This window comes from Molothrus aeneus, chromosome 13 (genome assembly GCF_037042795.1).
Source record: "Molothrus aeneus isolate 106 chromosome 13, BPBGC_Maene_1.0, whole genome shotgun sequence".
Classification (NCBI taxonomy): domain Eukaryota; kingdom Metazoa; phylum Chordata; class Aves; order Passeriformes; family Icteridae; genus Molothrus; species Molothrus aeneus.
Window position 1 is genome coordinate 13,800,187 of NC_089658.1, and position 24,128 is coordinate 13,824,314.

General features: G+C 50.6%; 1 protein-coding gene across 1 annotated transcript; it reads left to right on the forward strand.

Annotated features, from left to right (window-relative positions):
• Positions 1-1,785: 1,785 nt before the first annotated feature.
• On the forward strand, positions 1,786-19,826 carry KLHL25 (kelch like family member 25). Its single transcript, XM_066558979.1, has 3 exons — positions 1,786-1,898; positions 11,944-13,774; positions 18,368-19,826. The coding sequence occupies exon 2, from the start codon at positions 11,961-11,963 to the stop codon at positions 13,728-13,730; it is 1,770 nt and encodes a 589-aa protein (XP_066415076.1). The 5' UTR covers positions 1,786-1,898; positions 11,944-11,960; the 3' UTR covers positions 13,731-13,774; positions 18,368-19,826.
• Positions 19,827-24,128: the final 4,302 nt, after the last annotated feature.

Consider the following 24,128-nt stretch of genomic DNA (forward strand, 5'->3'; position numbering starts at 1 on the left):
TTTACAGATGTATTCAGGATGCCACCACACCCACCTATTGCACAAATCCCTGTTGTCTTCATGAGCAGCTCATTAAAGTCATTAGCAGGCTCCCAGACAATTTTCAGCCTCAAGAGTAGCTGGGATTGTGGCTGGGAAGGCAGCAGCACCCTAAGAGTTAAACTGCAATAACCTGGAAGAACACAGATCAAAAAAAACCAGGAATTCGATACAGTTCAACATCTTCAGTGTACTTTGTTATTTACCATGCACAGCCTGTGCCAGCTGTAGCTGACCTTCTGTCTCAAGCTGAGAAGAAAGGACTGTATTTTGTACTTATGGGAACTTGTGTTTCAATATATCCCCATAGCAGCAACCTTCCAACCTGCTCCCATGCCAACACCGTGTAAAATTGGTGATGCAGGCAGCACTTCAATGGAGCCACCACCGCTTGTCACCGGGACATGTAGTGGTAGTAACTTCAGTGGGCAAACTGGGGAGATTGCCTGTACTGGGTTGGAAGGAGTAGCCCCCAAACAGTGCATCCCTGAGCATATGGGAGCTTCAGAACACTTTGGATATTCCCATCCAGCCATTATCTGGGGAGATACACTTAGCAGAGCAGTTAGTTTTTCACTTGTCTCTTATTACTGAACATTTGTGACTGCATATAGGAGTAGGGCCCTGGAGAAATGGGGTCGTGGGAGAAGATACTGAACAGCTCTTCCCTGCCTCCTCTGTGTATTTAAAATTTGTGAAACCAAAGAAAGCTTCCAGCTTCTTTTATTTTCTGGTAGATGAAGCGTTCCACAAACCCCAGGGAAGGCACAGTCACTCACAGTGAAACTATTCCACAGGGCAGGTCTGCAGTTACCTGCTGTGCCTCACTCCAGAGCAGGGCTTGGAAAACACGGGTGGGACCAGAGGCACTGCTGCTTCCAGCTGCTCTCGTGTTATGCGAAAACGTTATTGCTTTGAAAAATGTTATTGTTTCTAAATGAGCGGGGTTTTTTTCCAGCTTCAGCCCACACTGTTGCTGAAGGCAGCGCTGCCACGTCCCCCCCCGTGCTCCCTCCAGATGACGGCACCGTCCCGCGGGTGGTCCCCACGCAGGGGCACGGCTCTCCGGCCGATCCCAGGCTCCCTGCAGGCCCCGCGGGTGGGCCTGCTGACCTTCACAGCCCCCACGCACCGAAATTCTGCTGAGCCCGGCCATTTCACACATCTGCCTGAACTTCAGCCCGGTTTTGCTGACTCTCCCTGTGCCGCCACAGGCGCGGGCGTGCGGTGTTTGAGTGAGTGAGTGAGTGAGTGAGTGAGTGAGTGAGTGAGTGAGTGAGTGAGTGAGTGACACGCAGGGACATCTCTCCGCGGGGTGCCCATCCTGCGGGACGCGCGGGGGCCAGGCGCGCTGTCTACGGGGGTAAAAGCCGGGGCACAGCGGGACGGGTTCGTGCCAGAGCTGCCTGCACAGTGGGGGCGAAGCGCAGCGCGGGCCGTTCCCCCAGAGAGCCCCGCAGCAACCGGCGCGGGGCCCGCACCGAGCGGCCGCAGCTCGGCAGGGCCGGCCAGCGGAAGGCGGCCCTCAGCGCCGAGGCTCGCCCCGCCCACAAACCGCCCCCTCGCCCACAAACCGTCCTCCCTCCCTCCTATTGGTCGTTTCCCTCTCAGGGGGCGTGGCGAAATACTACGTCACGAGAAGAGCGTTCGCTGATTGGTGTCGGCGGCGGCGGGCGGCCCCGCCCCCGCGGTCCCACGCGCGGCCGGGCCCGCCCGGCGGGTACATTGTGCGCGGGGCCGCGCCGGGCCCGCTCCGCGCTCGCTCCGCGCTCCAGCCCTGCATTCCCGAGCTCCGCGTCCCTGGCACCCCGCGCGGGGAGCTTCCCGCCTCACGGACATTCCTGCTCGGCCAAGCCACGGTGAGTGTTCTCCCCCCCAGGTCTGGGTCCGCGCGCCGCTGGCAGACCCCCTCCGAGCACGGGGCTTGCGGGGGTTCGGAGCCGCGGGGACGGGGATGAGCCGGACCCCGGCAGGAGGAACCATGAGTGCTGCCCCCGGTACCGGCCCGGGGCTCGCTGGGGCTTTGGAGCATCGTGTTCTATAGGCAGGAAGCGGTAGGAAGAGGTTTAGGGAGGGGAAGGTCTTTTCACTTCTAAAGAAAAAAAAAATTAGTAAATATTAAACTTTAGCTATTTATTTCATTAATGAGAAAGTCAGGTGGCATTGCCTTTTGCTTTGCTTTTTTTTCTGCCTCTTTCGTCCTTATATATACATATATCTCAAAACTGTGCTCTAAGGGACACAACTTCCATGGCCTCTGATGAAATCAGTATTAAATCAGTTTGAACAAGCCTGTCTAGAGAAGTGAGCAGGTTTGTGTGAGTGACTGAGCTGAGCTGACAGAGGAGAAAACTAGTTCTTTCTCCTCCTCCTGTCCTCACAGGCCCCTTCACATTTAAACAAGTTAAGAGCCTATTTGGTAGTTGGGTTGTCTAAATTTGTTTTGTCTTTATTTTCTTTATCTCTCCACTTGTGATTATTGGGGTAGGGGGCTTAGACCAGCCAGACCTGTGCTTGGAAAATCTGCCCTCAGCTTTGCATAAGCAGACAGCTGAATGTTTCATACTATTCCAGTGGAGAGTCCAAGTGTCATGACTGCTCTGTTTTCCTGTCCTGGCAATCTCTGCCTGGGTTCTCTTGTGATCTGCTGGAGAGATTTCCTCAGCCAGAGTGCTGTGGGATTTTCTAGCCTTCATCCAAATGTACCTCTTCCTCTCCAGGACAGATCCAGAGCCACAAGAAAAAAACAAGCAGCTCTGCAACCTTTATACTTTGACAGCTTCCCTTGTTTTTCCTTCTTCCTTCCTGCATCTTGTGACACTTGTTTTTACTGAAGTTACCTTAGGAGCAATCTGAGATGTGTAACACAGCCCATGTGTTCTGGTGGTGGCCAGCTGCTGCTGTTGGCTCAGCTGCCCTGGTGACAGTCTCAGTCCAGAGTTCTGAGCTCTCCTCTTTCTGCTTTCTTGTCTCTGCTCCTGAGCTCTCCTGTATGTTCTGCTCTCTGTGCATCTCTCAAAGAGTGACTCCTTAATGCTATGGGATCCTTTCTGGGGCCTCTCTGTGTTCCTGGTTCTGTTTTCTGCTGAAAATCAAATTTTATCTGAAAGCATATTTTGTCTCTTTTGTGTCTTTAACCCCAGCCATCTGCTCTGGCTTATCTTTGTGATAAGCCCAAGTAAAGCACTTGGGGAGGAGGCATAGGTGGAAGTCTGCTGTGCAACAGGAAGGTGTGGGGTTCTCAGAATTAAAAGCAGAGTGAAAATTGCTGCAGAATTGCACCATAATGTGGAGATGGGCGACTCAGCAGCTTCAGCACTGAAGAACTTAAATTTCCCATTCCTTTCTTGTTCATTTTCTCAAGTATTTGAGGATTGTTATCTGAAGTCCTCCTGCCTCAGCATGTGTGCAGTGTGGTATCCTCTCGTGCTGTGTTTGGGGCAGGCTCAAGTAACTCAAGCAGAGAGGTTGGTGTCTCAGATGTGCTTTTGCAGAGGAGTTCAGGCCAGTTGAAAATGGTTTGACTGAAGGAACAAGGCAAAGTAAATTTGTGAATGCAACAGCTTGGGGACAGATGACAAGGTATTGCATAACATGTATTCCAAGTGTGTGAAAATGAGCATTAGTCTGATCCATAAGATGATTCTTCTGGCTATGGAGGGAGTGCTGGACGTGGTCTGGCATGGAGATAAAGGAGTGTGTGCATGCATATCTGTGTGTGCGTATGCACGTGTGAATTATGATAGCATTTTTGTCCCTATGGCGGTGACCAACCATTCCCAAAGCTGCAGGAGTTCAGGTCCTTCTTAGCAGTCAGGAGAAATTTCAGGCAATGTTTAGGAGGTGGATGAGTGAAACAGGAAGGACAGGATGTGGCCATCTGTGGAGGTGGGAGAGGAGGGCAGAGTTGGAGGTGCGGATGGAAGTGGCAGCGTTACAAAAGTGTTGAGCAGTGCCTTGGCTTGGCCCCGAGTAGGTGGGGCAGGACGGGCAGAGCTGGCCCAGGGTGTTGGTGGCAGCCACGCTGTGCTCGGGGACTGTGCAAGGGGCAGCTTTGGAGCCCTGTCAGCACTTGACCTGAGGGCCAGATTTGCTCCCCTCTTTCACAGGCTGGAGTTGAATTGCAGTGAGCACAGCTGGCTTTGCTGAAAACAGTGGCTGCAGAGATGCTGCCTGGGAAGCATTGAGCTGTAACAAGCTACCCCAAGCCCCCTGGCCTGACCTTTAACCACCATCACATCTCTCTGTCTTTGCTTATCAGCTTTATATCCCCATAGTGACTATTAGTATCACTCCAGCCAGAACAGACAGCTCTGTCTTTTCCCCATTGCTTCAGCCTGGGAATGCTGCATGTCCCATAACTGCTCTCTGCTTGCTGACCATTAGGCTTTGCAAAGACTACCAGTTTTATATGATAGCCTGTCACATTGTGGTGAGGCAAATTTATTACTGTACCACACTGGCAATCTGCTCTGCTTGCAGTGTGTGCAGGATGCCCAGGGCAGCCTGGGTGCTGCAGGGATGCCACAGTGGCACAGAACTTGCAAGCTGAGTGTGTGGTTTGATGCTGTGTGAGTACCAAAATGGAAAAATCAGAGTTTTTTGTTCCTTCTGTCCAAAGCCAGCGGGCAATAAGCAATGCCCTGTCTTGCAGCCCCAGACCCTTCAATATCTGTCAGTGCCTTACAATCCAGTTGGGAATGGATGTCCTCCTTGCCCAGCAGCATGAGGGGCTAATCCATTCAAGAGGCATGAGGGCCTCCCATCTCCACAGCTCTGAACTCCAGCCAGAATTGCAAATGAGCAAACCAAACCTGGCAGTTGTACCATGATCTCCTGCCTGGCAGGGGTGTGGGGAAGGCAAAACAAAACCCCAGCTTAACTGGCCAGGCCCAAAATTGAAATCCTGCCCTGACAGCAGGCAGGCAGACAGACCTGTTTGGTGTGAGCATCCATGACAGGGCTTTTGGTCAGCCTGGCCACCAGAGCACTCAGCTCTGCCAGCCTCAGAGCTGGGAGAGTGGGAGGATCTGAGTAAGATCTCTGGAGTCAGCAGCTGCTGTGGTTATTCTGGCATTAATTTGATGTATACCACATCTCATCTCCTAAACTCTCCCTGGGAAGTGGCATGTGGTTCCTCTGTGTTTGAAGTACCAAAGGCCTTTTGCCTTTGCAGCACATTAGCAAGTTTGGCTTGCTTGGAAAGGGCTTTATCCTGCCCATATGGGGCTGGGGTAGGTACTGCAATCAAGTAGGCTGTTCCCATTCTGGAGCCTTTTTGGGTATAATTTGGAAGAGGGGATTGTGAACTCGCTTGCCTCCTCTGCAGCCCCCCATTCATTTTGCAAAGCGCCTGTGATTGATCTGGCAGAATGGGATGTATTCACAAGCAGAGCTGGAGGGCAGCAGGAAGGCCAAAACCCCACCACAGCCTCTGAAATGAATCACAGGCTCTGAAAAGATCCGCTGGGGTTAAGGCATAGCAGTGAAAAGCTATTGTCTGGAGCCTGGACTGTGGCTAAAAGCATTATTTATCCCAATTTGGGTAGTGGTTGTAGGAGGGCGTGGTATTCCCAGGAACAGCAAAGCCAGTGTGCTTAGTGGCGAACATGAACTTTATTTGATTGTGTCACAGGTAGCTCAAGAAGCTTTTTGCAGTATCTCAGGTGCAGAGTAGCAAGTCCAATACCTGAATTGCAAATAAACTGCATGGATTGCATGCAAAGAGGATTTCCTACAGGTAGTTTTATTGTGGTTATGGCATGGTTGCTTTTGATTCAGATGAGTGCATGTCGTAGATTTGAGGCACTACAGCCCCTTTTACCAGTGCTTTTGTGAGACAAAACAAGAATCTCACTAATTGGTTCAGCTTGGCAATAATGTTCTGATTTTCTGTCAAGTAAGTATAGGCATTTAGTAGATTCTTGTGGTGGCTGTAGGCTCAGAGTGGGGCATGGGTTTAAAGGGAGGAATGGTGGGTACTGCTGAGGATGGGATATGAGAATATGAGTGGGATATGAAACTCAGACTGAGTTTCAAAATGTTCAGATATGTACCCGGATCTTCTCCAGACAATCTGATTCCTGGAGCCTACAGAATTGGGCTTGGAAAACCTCCCAGTTTCTGTCTGAGCCAACAGAAGGAGCCTTTCACATGGTCTCTCTGTTTTCTGTCTAGGATGTACAGGCTAGACTAGGAAGTGAGAAAATGAGAAGAAATGATAAGGATGCCTCCCATTCTCAAAGGTTGGGGCAGGATCAGAAATTCTGCACTGGGGGGGATGGAGTCAGCTGCCTTTCCTTTGTTTGCCTATTTACAAATCTGGTGAAACATCAAGAGTTGGTCAGGAAGGGCAAATCCAGAGTGATACCCTCTGGTTCACAGCAGTTACATTGTCTGAATTCCAGCCTGCAAAATCCCAGTTGCATCTTTGCTGTGTTAGTCATCCTGAAGAGAACAGGAACAAATTTGGCTGACACAGGCAAACCACTAAATTCACTGGAATGGCTGGAGATGAACCCAACCTGTAAGAGAGCAAAGTCTGCATGCAGGCACACAGTGGGGACAGAGCAGAGGGCATGCCTGGGAGATGATGTAGTGAAGGTCCCGTGCTGCCCACCTGGCAGCAGCCCAGGCTCCACACTCAACAAGTGTGCTGCTGCACTAAATGCCAGGTGCAATTTTAATTCCTTTCATCTCAAGCACTCTTGACAGAAGAGCATTATTAGTGTTGAGCATTTCAAGCAGCTCCAAGCTGTGTACCTGACGGTCTGCTGTGTTATGCAAGGACAGGAAAATCATCAGAAAACATCTTCACATTTGTTCCTTCCCCTTTCTTGTTTTTTATGTCTCTCCCCCACCATCCTTTCCTGTTTTCTGTTGGTTTTTTCTGCTTTTGAAGCTCAAGCTGCCTCTGAGTACGTGAATGCCTGCATGTAACAGATCCCCTTTCTCAAACCTTTTGATGGTGTCCAGTGCTGGGAAATTGCATCTGAAACACAACTGGATCTGGCTCTGTGTTTGACAGCGTGTTGCCTCACTGCTCTTTTCTCCTAAGCAGTTTTGCAAGGAGCTCTTCCCTGTGAAGACAACACAGTAGGTGACTTTTATATTTCTACTTTGCTACTCTCTACAATAAAAAGGGAGAAACTGGTTCTATAGCAGTAATTTTGGCCTGGGATAATGCTGCTGGCCTAAGCACCAGGTGGCAGAGTCCATGAGAACATTGGAAAGGTACAGATATTTGGGATGAGGGAGCAGGCACATTAGTAATTAAAAGAGAATTGATCCCCCCGCTTTCAGGGAGAACTTAAACTTCGGCTAAATTCAAGACAGTGTGTCAGCCACCAGGGTTGATTTTGTGAGATGGAGAGAAAATAAAGATGAATCTTATGCCTGCTGTCACAGACCCCATTCCAGGTGGGTCTGCTCTGATTTGGAAGGAGTGTCTGTATGTTGTAGTACAGCCCATGCATAGAGGGCCCATATGGCTTCTTGGGAATGAAACTCTGCTGTAGTTTAAGCAGCTTCATCCAGGTCTTCTAAGCTGAGCCAGCAAGGAACCTTACTGCTTATTTATTTACTTATTTACAGCTTTAAATATTGAGTGGGGCAAAAAGAAACATGTTCTGCTTGCTGCTTCTCTCATGGGTGTAACAGAAATTGCCAGTTTTGGATCATGGGACTTGGGGTCTTTGTTGGTGTTTAGCCAGCCTTTAGGATCTTGGGAGATCATAAATTTATCATTCATAAACCGTGGGATTTTTCTCTTCCAAGCAGAAATTATTCTTGATCCCCTGAAGTCCCACTGGGGAGCATATTAATCACTCTCAAATCTTGTCCTCTTGAAAGCAAGCAGGATCTCAGCTGGTGATTCCCTGCAGGTAGTGAATGAAATTGGAGATTTGTGGAGAGCCCCTTGGTTTGAGATGGAGGGGGAACCCCAAGCCTGGCTAATGATAGTTCATGTATCAATAGCCTTTCTGAGCTGTTCTCATATGCAGTTCTTTTGTGACTGGGGACAGGGCCTGATACAGCTTCAGAGTATCTGTCTAAGAGGCACTTGGGTTTTTCAAGAGGTGGTAGAGTGTTTCCTGAGGTTCTCCTAGAGGACCATTCCAGCAGGGCTCTGGAAGGGTGACCCATCAGCCTGGGAGGGAAAGTCCTCTGCTGGAGTGTGGTTTTTAGGAAGCAAAAGGCACTCGGACAGGAGAGCTGTGGCTCTTCATGTGGGGAGTTTGGCCTGCTCTCTGCTTTTGTTTTTCCCTTTATTCTCTTTGCAAGCTTTGTCCTGTCCAGAGAGACTGCTGGGGCGTTTTCTTCATGAGCTGAGATTTGAGGGGTCTTTTTTTCTTGAGCCAACTCCTTCCCTCTTTCAGGATTGCTGTCTGCCCTGTCAGGATGAGTGGAAGGATTTTCAAAGCAACCTTATCTTCCTCTGCTGGAAAAAACCTGTCTTTCCCATTCTGGCTGCACAAAGGCTGCAGACAGCCAGGGGAATACTTCAGCCAGCAGACAGCATTGGATAGCTGTCAAAAAGCTGATGCCCCTCTGCCCTCATCCATATGGAAGAAGGATTATTATCTGCCTCTGTGTGCAGTAAGATCCCTTTAAAGGTTATGCAGTAGATACTTATTTTTTCAATAACTGCCTTTCGAGGGAAAATAAATGAATGCAGCGTGGAGAAATTCCAAGCCCCAGTTTGTTCAGGTCGTGCCTTCTGCTGTTCCCATTGACATGGCTGTTCCACAACAGCTTCCTGCATGATGGAAGAAGCAGCTGGGAGCTCTGATAACCCCCAGGCTCTCACAGAGCAGGTGGGAGCTTGGCAAGGGCCACTGACAGGTTGCTTTGTGTAAAGTGCTCCTCATTCAGAGTGGTTCTGCTTTTTCTCTTTAGCTCAGTAGTTGGGTAAGGGAGCAAGGAGTGTGGTAGGGACCAAATTGTGCTCTGCATGTGTGTGCTTCAGAGAAATGCATGTGTCACAGGTCCAGCCTGCCCATGGCTGCAGTTAAACATGGCTTAAATCGAAGCACTTCTGTGCATGTTGTGAAATTGTAGAAGACATTTTGCCTACAGGCTTCAGAGGTTTGTCAGCTGCTACATTGTGGAAGAAATTTTCCAGATGAAGTAGCTGCTGCCTGCAGTTTCTGTTTGTCTGATATGGGTGAGATGATGCCAAGGTCTCTGGTAGACTGAGGCATGCGGTGAGGGGAGTTTGTGAGTGGAAGGATTAGTGTCTGCCACTTTTCTGCTTGTGCCCAGCTGTGGCAGGATCCAAGAAGCCCTCAGAAAAAGCTGTTTGGGTGTTGCTGAAAACCACAAGCAAGACTTTCTGGTGAGATGGCTGCACCCCAGAGTTCAGGAGCTGCTTTAGTTTCAGTTTAATGGTCTATCTAACCCTGCTTGTCTGTGACCAGTGACATCCAGTGTCATAAACCCACTCCAGGAGAGGCCAAGTAAAGGGGCTGTGACTGTGTCCTCTTTAGCTTTCAGAATTCCAGCTGGGGGTCGGTTGGTGCCTGTAGTGAACATGATAGCAAGAGCAGTGGACTACCAATTGGAGCTGGACTACCAATTTCCCTGGATGTTTTTCAATACATATAAGATAGAAATATTGTTTGCCTCCAAGTTCCCTGGGATAGATATTTGATGCTGGAAGTCTGAGATTTGAAATATATGTGTGTGCACACGTGTGATATATGTATGTGTCCTTACGTGTATGTATATATATATAAAAAATGTCTTTGCTGCAGCTTTTATATAGACATTTCAATTTTTTAAATGACCTGCTCCTTGCACTCTGAGTAGGTGCTTTTAATCTTAGTGTCAGAAAAATCATTGCTGCCTTCCTGCAGTCTCTGTGTTTGTTTCCATAGCTGTCCTATATAAATTGCTTCTTTTTTGTGCATAAGCAAATCAAAGGTTAACAGTGAATAGTTGACCTGAGCTGTGAGAAAAGAAAGCCATAGCAGTGGCAGGGTGGTTTCTGAGGTTGTAGGAAGAGGAACCTAAATCAATAGCTTTTAGCAGACTCATAAATGTTTCATTTGTATTTCTCGCTTCGGCGTTGACATGGGAATCCAAATAACCCCTTAAATTAGTGTTGTTCCTGCGCTGGGTGTAGATGTTGGAAACATTTCCTTCAGATGCACTTCAAAGTGCTGTTCCATAATGGCATTTTCCTTCCTGTTTTGGAGCCTTGCTTCTGCACAGCCTCCAGTCATGAGTGAAATGAACTTGTCAGCCTCTATCCCAGGCTGCCGGAGTTTGGGCCATGGATATGGACATTTCCCACCCAACAACCCACATCAGTGTTCCTGCCCTCACTCTGAGGCTGAGCAGGACTTGTGGCTGCTTGGGCACGCTGTTGTTTCTGCATGGAGAAGCGCAGAGACTTTTCCCTGGACTGTGACACAGCCCTGAGGAATGAGTGAGGCCTTGAGAAGACCAACCTCAATAACTCTTGACAGCGGGTGGGGAAGGAGCAACATGCCCACAACTGTTTGTCTCATTCAGACTCTTTTGGAGGTGTTGGAGAAGCAGGGGCAGGAAGCTCATGAGCAGAGCCTGAGTCAGGCAACTTATCTGGCCATCTGCCTCTTCCTGAGGTCATCCACCCATGGAGTGTGGGAGGGTTGAGCAGCTCCAGGTCAGTGCCAGGTCAAGGCTGTGACCTCCTGGCAGCCTGGGAGTGCAGCAGCCATTCTCTCAGCATTTTGTGGTTTCCTCCAAGACCCCAGTGCTGGCTGGGGAGGACTGGGCTCATCTGCAGACCTTGTGTTTGCAGGCTGGAGAGACCCTTGAGAAATCCCAGCCTGCGAAGAGCAAGTTAAAAAAAAAGCCCATCCAACCAACATTAACAAAAAGAACCCATCTAAAAAGCCTTCCCCAACTGTCTTGTCTAAACAATTCAGTGACTGGAGTGAAGGTTGACCCCATTTTGATTTTTTCAGCTTCATTTTTCAAACCTCAGGACAAGTTCTGTATTAACTTTCTCCTGTAAGAGAGGGCTGTGCATGTGTATCTGTCTGTCTGCTTTAGTTACATGGGAAGCAAAATACAGCTGGCTAAAGTATTTTGGAGTAAATGACTTGGATTTTATCATCTAGGTAGTATTAATTTAATTAGTCCAAAAGGGTTTTCTTCTACAGGCAAGGATTGGTATCAGGTAGCACTAATGTGAAATAGTAGCTAATAAAAGCCTTGTGTTTGATTCTGCCTGTCTGGTAAAAAACATAATTTATGTCTTTCTTTTGTCTTATTCTGAATAGAATCTGCCCTGAAAAATGTTTAAGTCACATGAGGTGTCTGGTGAGTTTTATAATCAAAAAGTGCAACAAATGGGTTTGGTAAAATCAGTTCAAACTTTTGGCTTCTGCCGGTAATTAAATATTTTGTAAATAAAACCTGTAGCAGTTGCTTTTCCTAAACCTGCAGTAATCTACATGAAAATCAGAAGCCAAACTTAATTTCTGCTGAGCCAAGAACAGACCAATGCCCTTTATCCTGGATAGTCTGCTCTCTCTATGCTGTTTTCTAAGGAAAAATAACTCTTCTGCGGTTTGCCAATACCCTCTGGGGGCTGTTGAAACAATCTACACCAAGTTTGGGGTTTGATTGCCTCACTTTGTTGCTCCTTTGTTGAAACCAAAGCAGAATTTCCCCCTTCACCCCGCTCTGCTTTCTCATCCTGCTCAGCCTGAGTTAGATTTTTTGGAGGATGCGAGAGTGCAGGAGGAAAAGGTGCAGGAGCAGCCATGGAGCAGGAGCCACAGGGATGTCACCTGGAGCTTTGAGATCCGCTGGCAGCGTACCAGGGTTGGATAACTAATGCGTGTGGTCTCCATGCTTTGTATCAGTCAGGATGAGGGAATAATGCTTTCCCTGTTTGTCTCCCTGCAGGCAAGAGCTGTGCCGCCATGTCGGTCAGCGTGCACGAGAACCGTAAATCCCGCACCAGCACCGGCTCCATGAACATCCTGCTTTACCACAAGGCCTCCCACCCGGACTGCGTCCTGTCCCACCTGAACACCCTGCGCAAGCACTGCATGTTCACCGATGTCACCCTCTGGGCAGGGAACAGGTCCTTCCCCTGCCACCGGGCAGTGCTGGCTGCCTCCAGCAGGTACTTTGAGGCCATGTTCAGCAACGGCCTCCGGGAGAGCCTGGATGACGAGGTGAACTTCCATGACAGCCTCCACCCGGAGGTGCTGGAGCTGCTGCTGGACTTTGCTTACTCCTCTCGGATCATTATCAACGAGGAGAATGCCGAGTCCCTCCTGGAGGCTGGGGACATGCTGCAGTTCCACGATGTCCGAGATGCTGCGGCTGAGTTCCTGGAGAAGAACCTCTACCCTTCCAACTGCCTGGGCATGATGCTGCTCTCGGATGCTCATCAGTGCCGGCGGCTCTACGAGCTCTCCTGGAGGATGTGCCTGGTCAACTTTGAGACTGTTCACAAGAGTGAGGACTTCAACAACCTTTCCAAGGACACTTTGCTGGACCTCATCTCCAGCGATGAGCTGGAAATCGAGGATGAAGAAAAGGTCTTTAAGGCTGTCATGCAGTGGGTGAAATACGACCTGGACGAGCGGAAGGCTTATCTCCCAGAACTTCTGAGGAATGTTCGTCTGGCTTTGCTTCCTTCAGAATGCCTCAAGGAAGCCTTGGCTTGCGAGGACTTGATCATGGTGGATGAAAGGAACAAGCTTGTCCTGGATGAAGCTATTCAGTGCAAGAAGAAGATCCTCCAGAATGATGGGGTGGTCACCAGCCTCTGTGCCAGGCCTCGCAAAGCTGGGCACACCTTGCTGATCCTGGGAGGACAAACCTTCATGTGTGATAAGATCTACCAAGTGGATCACAAAGCAAAGGAAATTATTCCCAAAGCAGACCTGCCAAGTCCACGGAAGGAGTTCAGTGCCTGTGCCATTGGCTGCAAAGTGTACATCACTGGAGGCAGGGGCTCGGAGAACGGGGTCTCCAAAGATGTTTGGGTTTATGACACCGTGCATGAGGAATGGTCCAAAGCTGCCCCAATGTTAATCGCTCGGTTTGGGCATGGCTCTGCCGAATTGGAAAACTGCCTCTATGTGGTTGGTGGACACACTGCAGTAGCTGGAGTCTTCCCTGCTTCTCCTTCTGTTTCCTTGAAGCAAGTAGAGAAGTACGACCCCATATCCAACAAGTGGATGATGGTGGCTCCGTTGAGGGACGGCGTGAGCAACGCCGCGGTGGTGAGTGCCAGGCTGAAGCTCTTTGTCTTCGGTGGCACCAGCATCCACCGAGACATGGTGTCCAAAGTGCAGTGCTACGATCCAGCTGAGAACCGATGGACCATCAAAGCCGAGTGCCCGCAGCCCTGGCGCTACACGGCAGCCGCTGTCCTGGGCAGCCAGATTTTCATCATGGGAGGGGACACGGAGTTCACGGCAGCCTCCGCCTACCGCTTCGACTGCGAGACCGACCAGTGGACGCGCATCGGGGACATGACGGCCAAGCGCATGTCCTGCCACGCCCTGGCCTCGGGCAACAAACTCTATGTGGTAGGAGGCTACTTTGGCACTCAGAGGTGCAAAACGCTGGACTGCTACGACCCCATGTCAGACACGTGGAACTGTATCACCACGGTGCCTTACTCGCTCATCCCCACAGCTTTTGTCAGCACCTGGAAGCACTTGCCCTCGTGATGAGGGGCAGGGCCTGGGGGCTTGTTTCCAGGAGGTCAATGAAGGTAAGGGTCTCCTCCTCTTAAATTAAAAATTACTGTCTTGCCTCAGTTGTATCTCCACACACCATGCTGAAGCCACAGGTGCTCATGAAGTAATTTTATGGGAAAATACTCATCCTCGCAGCATCTTTAGAGATACATCTACATAGACAGCTGGGGCCTCTCTCCTCCTGCTCCAAGGTGGCTGGATGTACCAGCCTCACCCTTCTGTGGGGGGGTGGATGGGAGATGAGTCCACACCTGCTCTCACCATGGAATGCATCCTGTTCCCATGCAGCTGAGGGAGTTAAGGTTCCTAAAAACACTTGTATGTGACTCCTGGGAGATACCAGGGCAGAAGTGCTTTGGAATGTCTCAGTAGTTTGATATTTTTGCTGATTTTCTGGGTGATGTATTTAGAACTGTTGAATATGTAGGCAAGTGACCCTTGGAATGCCAGCAAATCCTGGTTCTCTTTTTATGCTCTCTGTTTACATTTCAGTGGGTAGCAGAAGCAAAAGCACAGAAGCCATGGTGCATTTGATGGTCTTGGTGTTTATTTATCATCCAAACAGTTGCTTGTTAAATCAGAACTTCTGAGACTTCTGTGTCAGACCTGAGTGGGAGGGAAAGGGTTTTGTAACCAGAAGAAGAATGTGTTTATCAGTGTTTTGGGTTGTGTGAGAATAAGAAAGTTGGTGGAAACCCATGATGTTGTGTCTCATTCTGGCGCTCTGATTTTCTCTTGCTCAGGGAAGGTGCTCCTGCAGTGCCCCTGGGACAGGGTTTCTGCTTCCTCCCCTTTCCTCCCCAGTGGGGTATTTGGTTGCTGTTCTGGTTGTCAGTGTGGCTCCACAGGGCTTTGCATGTCCTCGCCAACTTGTGCTGAGATGCAAGCTGGCCTGGCAAAGCCCAAAAACTCTTCTCATCTTGCATTGTGAAAGCAGATAGTGATACAGGCAGCACTTAGATAGCATCACCTTCCCAGGAAGTCAGTAACACGTCTGCTAGCTCAGTGTGCAGGTTTCTCAGTGCCAGCAGCACACACAGCCCTGCTCTGGTGGTTGCAGCCTGCATCCCAGCCAGCTGAAGGAGCTGGGAATCCCTCACTATGGGTGTGGGATTGACAAGCTCCACTTACAGTTTTATTTGGAAAGTGGGGACTGAGGGGAGGGAAATTCTTCCACAGACTCATCAAAATCCACTTCACTTAATACAGGGAGGAAGGAATGCTGCCCAAACCCTCTAACACCCTCTCACTTCCCTGCTTTCCACTTGGTGTGGTTGGTGTGCCTGGGAATCGCCCAGCGGGTGAAATTGCTGGCACCTCCCAGTGATCATCTTTTTTGATGCCAGGTGGGAACCAGGGAGGAGTTCCTGGCACCTCAGCCAGGGATTAGCCCAACGTGACCACCTGCTTTTCTCAGGTGGGAAAAAAACCACCCAGGGCATTACGCTGGCCTCTGTGAAACACCTGGTTTTAACATGGGTTGGACCACCATGAGGGCAGGGCAAGATTGGAAAGGGTTAAAATGAGACCTTAAAGTAAGGTCTGTAAGATAATGGCCTTTCCAAATTCTCCTCCTCAGGCGTTGCCTAGCATCTGTCACGGTGGCTCAGTAATCTAATTAACTGTCACTTGGCTATTAAATATTGCAGCAAAGACTGTGAGGACTCCATCATTTTCAGCTCAGGTCAATGGGGCCTCCCTTTAAGAGCCATCCTAGAGCTGACAGTTAATTTTCTCTGGTAGCAGATGCATCTGAATATTAAAGCTCAACACCAGCCACATGGCTGGGATAGGAATAGGGGGTAGTTTGAGATGGGAGTCGATTCCTCAGCCACTAAATAAAAAACAGTCTTCAAAGTCACAGTGATGTTATTTGCCTCTCCTACCTTTTTCCTCCCTACTGTATTTGGGTTGTTCAGACCTAATAAATAGTTTTGTGGGGGTTGTATTGATACTTCTTTTCCCCCCTGTAACTGGGAGCCTGACACAAGCACAGAAAACCAGAAACTGCAAATAAAACTGGTGAAAAGTCACTGTGTGAGGGTTTTATGTGCTTTTTTGGCTCTGCCTCCAGTCTTCGGTTTAAAGAACTATTTGAAATACATGCAAGCTCTTGCCAGAAAGAATGTCTGTCCACGTGGTTTTTCTAGAGTGGTTTTTTTTTTTTTTATTTCATTTAGTGAGTGAATGTCCCTGATGTGCACATCCCATGTGCCTGCCTTGGCTGTCCTGGCTGTGCAAAATCTGGACTTGGGAACCGGGGTAACTGGTTGTAGGATCCTATGGCTGTGATCCAGTTCTTCCCATTGTCCTATTGCAGGTCTGGCCAAGGGGTTTTCTGGTTTGCAGCTCCCACCGTGAAAGGTCTCTGCTCAAACACCTGATTTAGTCCTTATGCAAGTAGGGATGCCCAGAAGGCAGGCTGGCCAGCACCTGGCCAGTTTCCTATGGAACTGCCTGTCCTCACCTGGAAAACCTCAGGAGCAGCCACCCCTCGGAGCAGAGCAAGGTGGGCTGGTGGAAAAAGGCATGGGCAATCACGTGGCAGGAGACAGAACTTTGTCCTCATGGAAAAAACAACCTCCTGCCCATAAACTGGTCCCTGAAAACCAAACAGTCTGTCCTTGACTAATGTTGGTCATAAAGCACCCAGCCTGCTTTTCCTGTGAAGCATAAAACTGATCAGCTGGAAATGCTTCCTCAAGGGCATGGCCTTTGCCCTTCCCAGACAGAGCAGGGACACATTTCAGCAGAGGTCCCAGCACTGCTGCCAGGGAGGCTGTGTGACATTAATTTAGTGCTTATTACCCACAGTTAATTCCAGGAATCAAGTGTGATTAGCAGTATGAAATGTGAAAGCCTCATCCCCTCCCAGCCGAGGTGGTGGAGCCATAGGGGAGGCAAAACATGCCAAATGAGCACTGGGCTAATCAAGGCTCAGTGTTGATAAGGACAAGCACAGCCCAGCCCAGGGGAGGGGGTGGGTGGTTTGTCACAGTGCTGTGCAGAGACACTTGATGGGGACAACTCAGCCCCTCCTCAGAGGTGACTTCAGGCAGCTCCAGGAACAGGTTCTCCAAGCTGCCTGTCTCCACATTAAAGTGGCTTCTCCACACTCTCTGTCCTGTGTGACAGGGGCAGAGTCACAGATGGGGATGGGATGGTCACTTCAGATTTCATGGTCCAGCCAGGAAGGTGAATTAGAAAGAGGAGTCACTGCATCCCTCTGTGCTGTGCTTTCCTGGGGTGGAGATGTTGGAGTTCCCATCTCCAAACAAACAGGACAAGCCAAGCCCTGTAGCATCCAGGAGCCAGGGGTTCCCCTGCCCAGAGGTTCCTAATCAGGTACTTTTTAGCCCCTACAGTACCCTCCTCACAGTCTTCACTGTAGGGAGCAGAGATTGGTGGCTGGGCACTGCTCTGGCACTGATTCCTGGGGCACATCAGAAGCTCAGAGTTGATTTTGTGGCTTCCATGGAGCCCTTTGGTGTGTGCTTAGCTCCAGTGAGGGCTGAGGGTGGCACCAGCAGCTGGTGCCTGCCTTTGGGTGGGCACTGAGTGACTGAGGCTGAAGGGTTTTGAGGCTGTTCTGGCACCTGAAATCTGAACTTTGGCCCCAGAGCTCCTGCAAAGATTTAGGCTGTGTGCCAGGCCCTGAGCTGTATTCCAATACCACACTCACACTAGGAATTGGGTCAGTTCCATGGTTTTTCCTGGTTATTATATTACAGCTTAGATAACAAGCCTTTTTTGCAAGCTTACACAGCTTACAGCTGCCTGGTGTGGCTCCCTTCACACATGCAGCTTGCATCATTCCCAGCTCCATCCAGAGCCCTGCTCACAGAAAGGCACCTTCCCATGCCAAGCCCTGTGTACCTGCAAAGAACAGCCCCAAAAAAACCTCAGGATCTCTGCTGGCTCCTAGAGGCTGCTGCTCACCTGCATGCTGCTGGGGTGGGTGGTTGCTTGGGACCTGCTGGAATTCCTGGAACAGAGTCACAGCTGGTTTCTCCCAGTGGCTCCTAGGAAACCCATTTGCATGTGTATAATAGGGAGGCCGGATAAACAGGGATTGCAGTTTTTCTGCCGCTGCTGCTCTTTCCAAGTGGCTGGTTGTCTCTGAAGCCAGTTTATCAAGCAGTGTTGGAAGGGAGTGGCTGGCCTGGGGAGGAAAGTCGATGAAAATCAGGCTTTTCCTAACCCTGGGCAGATGGAAACATGTGCAGTCTGAGCTTGGCCCCAGACTGTATTAATCAACCCCTTGGAAATGTCAGTGATACGGATGTTTTTGGAGGAACCTGTGGAAAAAGAGAAAAAGGGTCTTTTTGTTTTGTCTGTTCCAGTTTTTGGGCCTTCCTCCTTGCCCTAAAAAAAAAAGAGTGAAAACTTTTCCCTCAATTTTTCATTCCCTTATCATGTCCACTGAAGTTTGGTACCTGGCTCTGAGCCCTCCCCAGCTGCAGCCCCCTCTCCTGTCCTGCACAAGCAGAGGACACCCCAACTCCTAAAGAAACCAGCTGCTTTCCACCTCAGGGAGTCGGGGTAACCCCAGTGTGGGCTGAGCTGAGCACCACACCAGTTAATGAGCTTTCTCTTTCCTTCCCCAGATGCCAGAGTCACATCCATGTCCCCTCTCTTGCGGCTGGAGCCAGCACAGTGACCGAGAGCCTCCTGTCCTCCCGCACGGGACTCCAAGGCAGCTTCCACATCCCTTCCTGGCACCAGGATGGGAGGCACAGCTCCTGCCTGCATCACACCAGGGGGTCACCAAGGGCCACCCAGTCCCACCACTGCTCATTGGCCTGCATCACATCAAAGCCAGAGCCCTGCCTTGCTAGGCTAAGCACGGGGATGGCTTGTGGGCCCCCATGGACAAATAGGGCTGGGGAGATGGAGGCTGCATCCCTCAGCAAACATGGCTGGGTAGCCCTTTTTGTTACTCAGTTGTGGGGGTTAAGAGATATTAATATGTTTTTCTCTAAGGCAGTGAACTTGCCATTGGCAGTGCTTGCTGCGTGGGTGACTTGGAAGTGTTTGTTAAAGGGAACAAGGTGAGAGCACCTGGCTCTCCCCATCCTCTGGCCATTTCATAGAGGCAATGGCTATTGAAATATTAAAACACAGGAGTTTGGGATGGCTGCCAGCAGCACCACGTACTGTGACAAAACAGGGCAGATGCCTTTTGGTTTGTACTTTGGGCCTTTTAAATTCCTCCCCCCCACCTTTCCTCACTGCTGTGATTTGGTCAGAGGCCGGGTAGCTCCCCACACACAGCTGCTGGGAAGAGCACAGGGCTCTGTTAGTGTGCCAAGGCAGCAGCACCACTGCTGAGATATTCCCCAGATAAAGCCCACTGCGTGCTCAGAGCCGGTCTGCTGAGCTTCCCTGCGCGTGGGTGAGGCTCTCACTGGCAAAGGAGCAGAAAAAGGGGTGCAGTGGGGAATGCTTGTGCCTTGGGAAGGGGCACCTTGGCTCCAGCAAGGAGGGAGAGCAAGAGGATTAGGATGGCGTTGCAGGGTGGGCTGGGGAGGGATCCCCCTCCTTCCTGCTGCACCCCACACCCTGGCTTCCCCTTGGAGAGATGTGAGCGTTTCTGACGGCGTGCTGCCTGCCAGCACTTGGGCTGAGGCTGCCCCAGGTTATCCACGCACGCTGGCTGCCAACTGTGTTTGGGATTATGCATCCAAGAGCTGTCAGCCTGAGCCATTCCTCATTTTGCTGTGGAGGAAGGCACGTGGATTTCAGGCTGTCAGTACAGGGATGCAGCTCCTGACCAGCCACTGCCGAGGACTGGTCCTGCACCGCCCCAGCATCCTGCTTCCCTGCACAACGGATTTCCAGCTTCTCCAGGCTTGCCTCTCTCCCCTGGATGAGCCTGGGCTGTAGCCTGGCCAGCTGAATGATGCAATGCCATGAAAAGCCTTGACACAGCTTCAAACAGCAGAGGTCTTTTGGGAGCAGCGGGTGCTGTCGCTGCCGGGAAGAACACACGTTCCACGCCGCCAGCCTGCCATGAGCTGGATGACGTTTATTTACATCTTCTGGGCTTTTGTTTTGTTTTTTTTTTTTTTTCCCCTTCAGCTGCTTGTGAACTTTAATAAAAATGATGATCTGGGAAACTGTTTGTGTGTTTTTCACAGGAGTCTTCATTCAGAAGTTGGATTTAGGTCTAATAACAGGGCCGAGGACTAATAACAGGGTTGGCACACCATGGGGTGGTTCACAAACAGCCTCCAAAGCAACCAGCCTGTCTGTAATTATTATTGCTTCAGTGCTTGGGAAACTGAGGCACAATGTCAAGTGTCTTGTCCAAGGTTAATGGTAGATCTGGGAATTAAATCCAGGGCTCCTCATGTCCTGAGGACATCATGTGGCTCTCTGTTCTACAGCTGCTCTCACTCAGCTCGTCCATGCCATGGTTTCAGGAGAACTTGCAAGTCTGCAGTGCTAATAACACCTGCCAAATAGGTTGAGGGGCCCAGCACAGACACAGCCATACTCCTGCAGGGAAAGCCAGTAATTTCTAAGGAAGACAAGAAGAATTCATGCTTCTGTTTTCCTTATTTGCCTTCTCTTGGCTGCTGCAGCTCCCAAGAAAGGGGCCTTTTGACAGGAGAGATGCGCTTTCCAGCTGGAGCTCCTTTCCACGCTCCTCTTCCATGTGCATCTCTCTCCATCCCAGAGGAGCACACAGAGGCACAGGGAGATCCAGCCCTGCTCTGGGAACACTCTGGGAGGGTTTTCCCTCCCTACAAGACCATCAGCTCCAGCTGTGCTCAGGGCTGGGATTGTGGGAGCATTGCTCAGAGCAGCGAATTGGCACCAGGCAAATTTGTGTTTGCCTTCTCCTCTTGTAGCAGGGGCTGTTGGGCTTGGGAAGCAAAACTTCCTATGAGTGTTATACAGGGTCTCAAAGGGATTTGGAGCCTGTATTTCTGAGTTGCAAAGGAGACAGGGATCCTGTCCCCTTGCCTGCAGGAGCTGGGTGGGCAGCAGCATTAGCTGACGTGAGCTGGGTAGATATGAGTGTAAGGCTCCATAGAAAAAGCTCATTAAAGACCCCTTTGGGAAACCAATTCAGGGTAGAAATTACTGTTTGATGAGCAGGAGAGGGGGAAAAGAGGAGGAGGGGAGGTGAATGAAATCCCCTATAGTTTTGTTGATTCAGGTTTCATATGCGACTCTGGGACTTTAAATAGCAGCTGGGGAGGCTTTGCAATAGGCTTGCTTTGATATGAGCCATGCAGAGACCTGCTCTTTTGTATTTATTCTGGAGCTTGCCTGAGAGACAATTCAAAAGCAATCAGCAGCTGCTGTGACAGCAGCGACCTGTTGCTATGGAATTAGAAGTAATGAGAAATACAAAGGTTTCTTGGTTAGCAGCAACAGAATAAGAGGGGAGCAGGAGATAGAAGTGGATGTAACAGAAAAAAGCTACAGCCAGAGCCGGGCTGGCATTTAAATGGGAGGTGCAGGGGTAGAAATGTAAATGTGATTTGTTTTCCTTTTTAAAAGAGCTTTTTTTGCCATCTCAGCAGGTCAGGCTCAGCTTTGTCTGGAAGTGAGCACTTGGGAAGGAGTCCTGTCTGGTGGTGGTGCTGGAGTTGTGTGTTCCCAGGCTCCCGGGAAACAAACCCACACTCTGTAGCCAGCCCTCGCTGTGGGGTGTCAGGAGCTCAGACATCTTCCCCACGGAGTGCCAGGAGCCCAGCATGGAGATCCCTGCAGGAGCAGGGGGGCTCATCCCACACCTCCTTTGTTTTGCAGGGCCCAATCCTGTGGGAGAACTGGGGCAGGATGCAGCTCCTTTCCTCCCACCCTCTGGCCCTGGCTGGAGCCTGCCCATGAGCTCTCTCCACCTGAGTTCCCAGCTCAGTAACAGGGCGCTTCTCACTCCAAAAAACACCTGGGAGGAGAGGGCAGGGAGATGCTTGGAGGTGGAGCCAGGCAGGCAGCTGGCATGATGGCAGCTCCTTCCCCAGGGCCTGAGCATGCTGGATGTCCCTGGATGCAAAAGGCTGATAGTCCTGTGTCTTCTTTAAATGAAACTCATGGGGCCTTATTGGGTTTTAAATATGCATTTTCCCAGCCTGACCCCAGCTGCCCTTGAAATAATACTGCTTTGCAATGAAGCCCTGCAGGGAATTATCATCTGAGCCCACTCCCTTTGTCATGAGAGTCAATTAAAAGCAGAGTAGCTGGTGATTTAATAGCTCTGGTGTCTGAGGGAGCCCCACATCCATCCAGAGGCTGACTCTGGTATTTAAACACATAATTGGAGAAGAAGAGCACTTTTTCCAGCTATCCAGCAAGTTTTCAAATTCATCCACGTCCATACAGAGCACTCACTCCTCGTGCCCGTGGCTTGTCATCTCCTGCACATTAATCAGTGCCCCAGCATTGCACATTCTCCTTGCAGTATATCCCACGTGGAGTTGTTTTCTTGTTTCCCCTGCACCCTTTCCCTTGGGGTAAATCAAACAGGTTTTAATCTCTGAAGATGGTCCAGGCTCACAAAATGCCTTGCATGGAAATGCTGCTCTGTAAGCAGTGTTTGAGTTAAGCTTGCAAGAGCAGGAGAAACCCTTGCCTGCAGCTCCCCACAACCAGCAGGGAGTTTAAACAGGGCCCAGTCCCTGTTGCTGCAATGCAGAGCAGGATCCCTGTGCCCTCCAGGCACAGGCAGCAGTGCTGGGGGCCCCGAGGTGGGAGCCAGCAGCAGGCACTCCCGGTGGGAATCAATAGCCGAGGCTGAGCTCATTTATTCTTCCTTCCTCACAGTCTCCCTTTTCTTTCCATTTCACCACCTCCTTATTTAACACCCTGGGCTGTTGTACAGAGCCATCACCCTGGTCTGCAGCACTGTGACCTACTTTGCCACAGCGTCCCGACTTCCTCACTGGAATTGCGAGCTCGGAGCCCACCCAATCCATTCAGTGTTTCTCAGCTGAATAACAGATCCAATTAGGTGGAAAAAGCCTGGCTTTCATGCTGTCAGTGCCTGGACATCTCACTTCCCACTCCCCAGCACAGTCTGCACCCCTGAGGGCTGCGGCTCACACACAGGAGCCCCTCTGTGTTTGTGTGTCCCCCGCCAAATGAATTTGGGGGAAGGGTTCAAGAAGAGTGATCCTGGCTACTCAACCTGTCCTTTCATTCTTCCCGACAGTCTCTGAGGACTACAGAGCTCAGGAATCAAGTAATTTGTGTGTTTTCAGTTCTGTCTGTCCTGGGAAGCTCTCCTTTCCCAGCAGAGCCTGGGGAGCACAGTGCCTGACCAGGCCAGGATGGCACAACTTGTGCTTGTGAAGAAGCACTTGCAGCCAGAATGTGATTTAATGACAGACAGAAAGACCTGTCTCCCTGTCTCTCACTCCTGGCATCATACCTGTCCCCAGTCCTGTGGGTTTATCCCAAGCAAACATTTTAATTCTGCCTTTTTCTGCTGCCATCACTCTTCTTTTCCACTGCAGCAAGGCTCCTTCTCCCTCCAGCCCCAGCAGGCAGCCAGTCCCCAGGATTCTGGCTGCACTCCATCATGGGGCATGGCTGATTGTTAAAAGGGATGAGTAGAAACCAAACAAGGAGAAAAAAGCCTGAGGGCCCCCAGGAAAAGCTCTTTTGCTTTCTACCGTCCCTGGCTGGGTGGGATGCACGGCCATCCCCTCGCCCTGGGGCCAGCCCAGCAGCACTGGGGCCGGCTCAGCTCCCTGGCAGGTGCAGGGAGGAGGGTAAACAGCCTTCCCTCCATTTCTGGGTCACGTCTGGAGGAATTACACACGCACACACAAACAGGAGCTGCTTCCCCATGGCAGCTTCCCAGCACCCGGCAGAGCTCCCGCTGCCTCCGGCCCCTCTGCCCACGCTGCCGCCCCGCCGGGATCACGGCTGCTCCCGGCCTTCCCACAGGGTTCTGCTAATGACTCACCCCTCCTGCTCGGCTCTAATTAGGCTCCTGTCTAATTAGGCTCACTGGGAAGATGTGGCTGGTGAGAAGCAGCCCTTTGGTGAAAGGAGAGGGGAAAGAAAGAGCATCTGGAGACGCTGGAGGGAGAGACGCCAGGCTGTGGTGAGAGGACAGGGGGGATTGGGAATTGTCCGCTGAGCTGCATCTGTGCAAGGGATGGACCACAAAGGGACTGGAAACAAGTGCCCTCTGTACTGGCATACAGAGGAGCTCCAGAGTGCAGGGAGAGTGGGGCTGGGGGAGCCCATCCTGAACCTGCACCCTTGGGCATCCTTGGGAACCCTTGAGCATCCCTTGGGAACCCTTGGGCATCCTTGGAACAGAGGCAGGAGAGCAAAGCCTGGTTTGGGGGAGATTCAAGAGGTGTAAAGGCATCTTTAGGGGAGACAAAAACGATACCC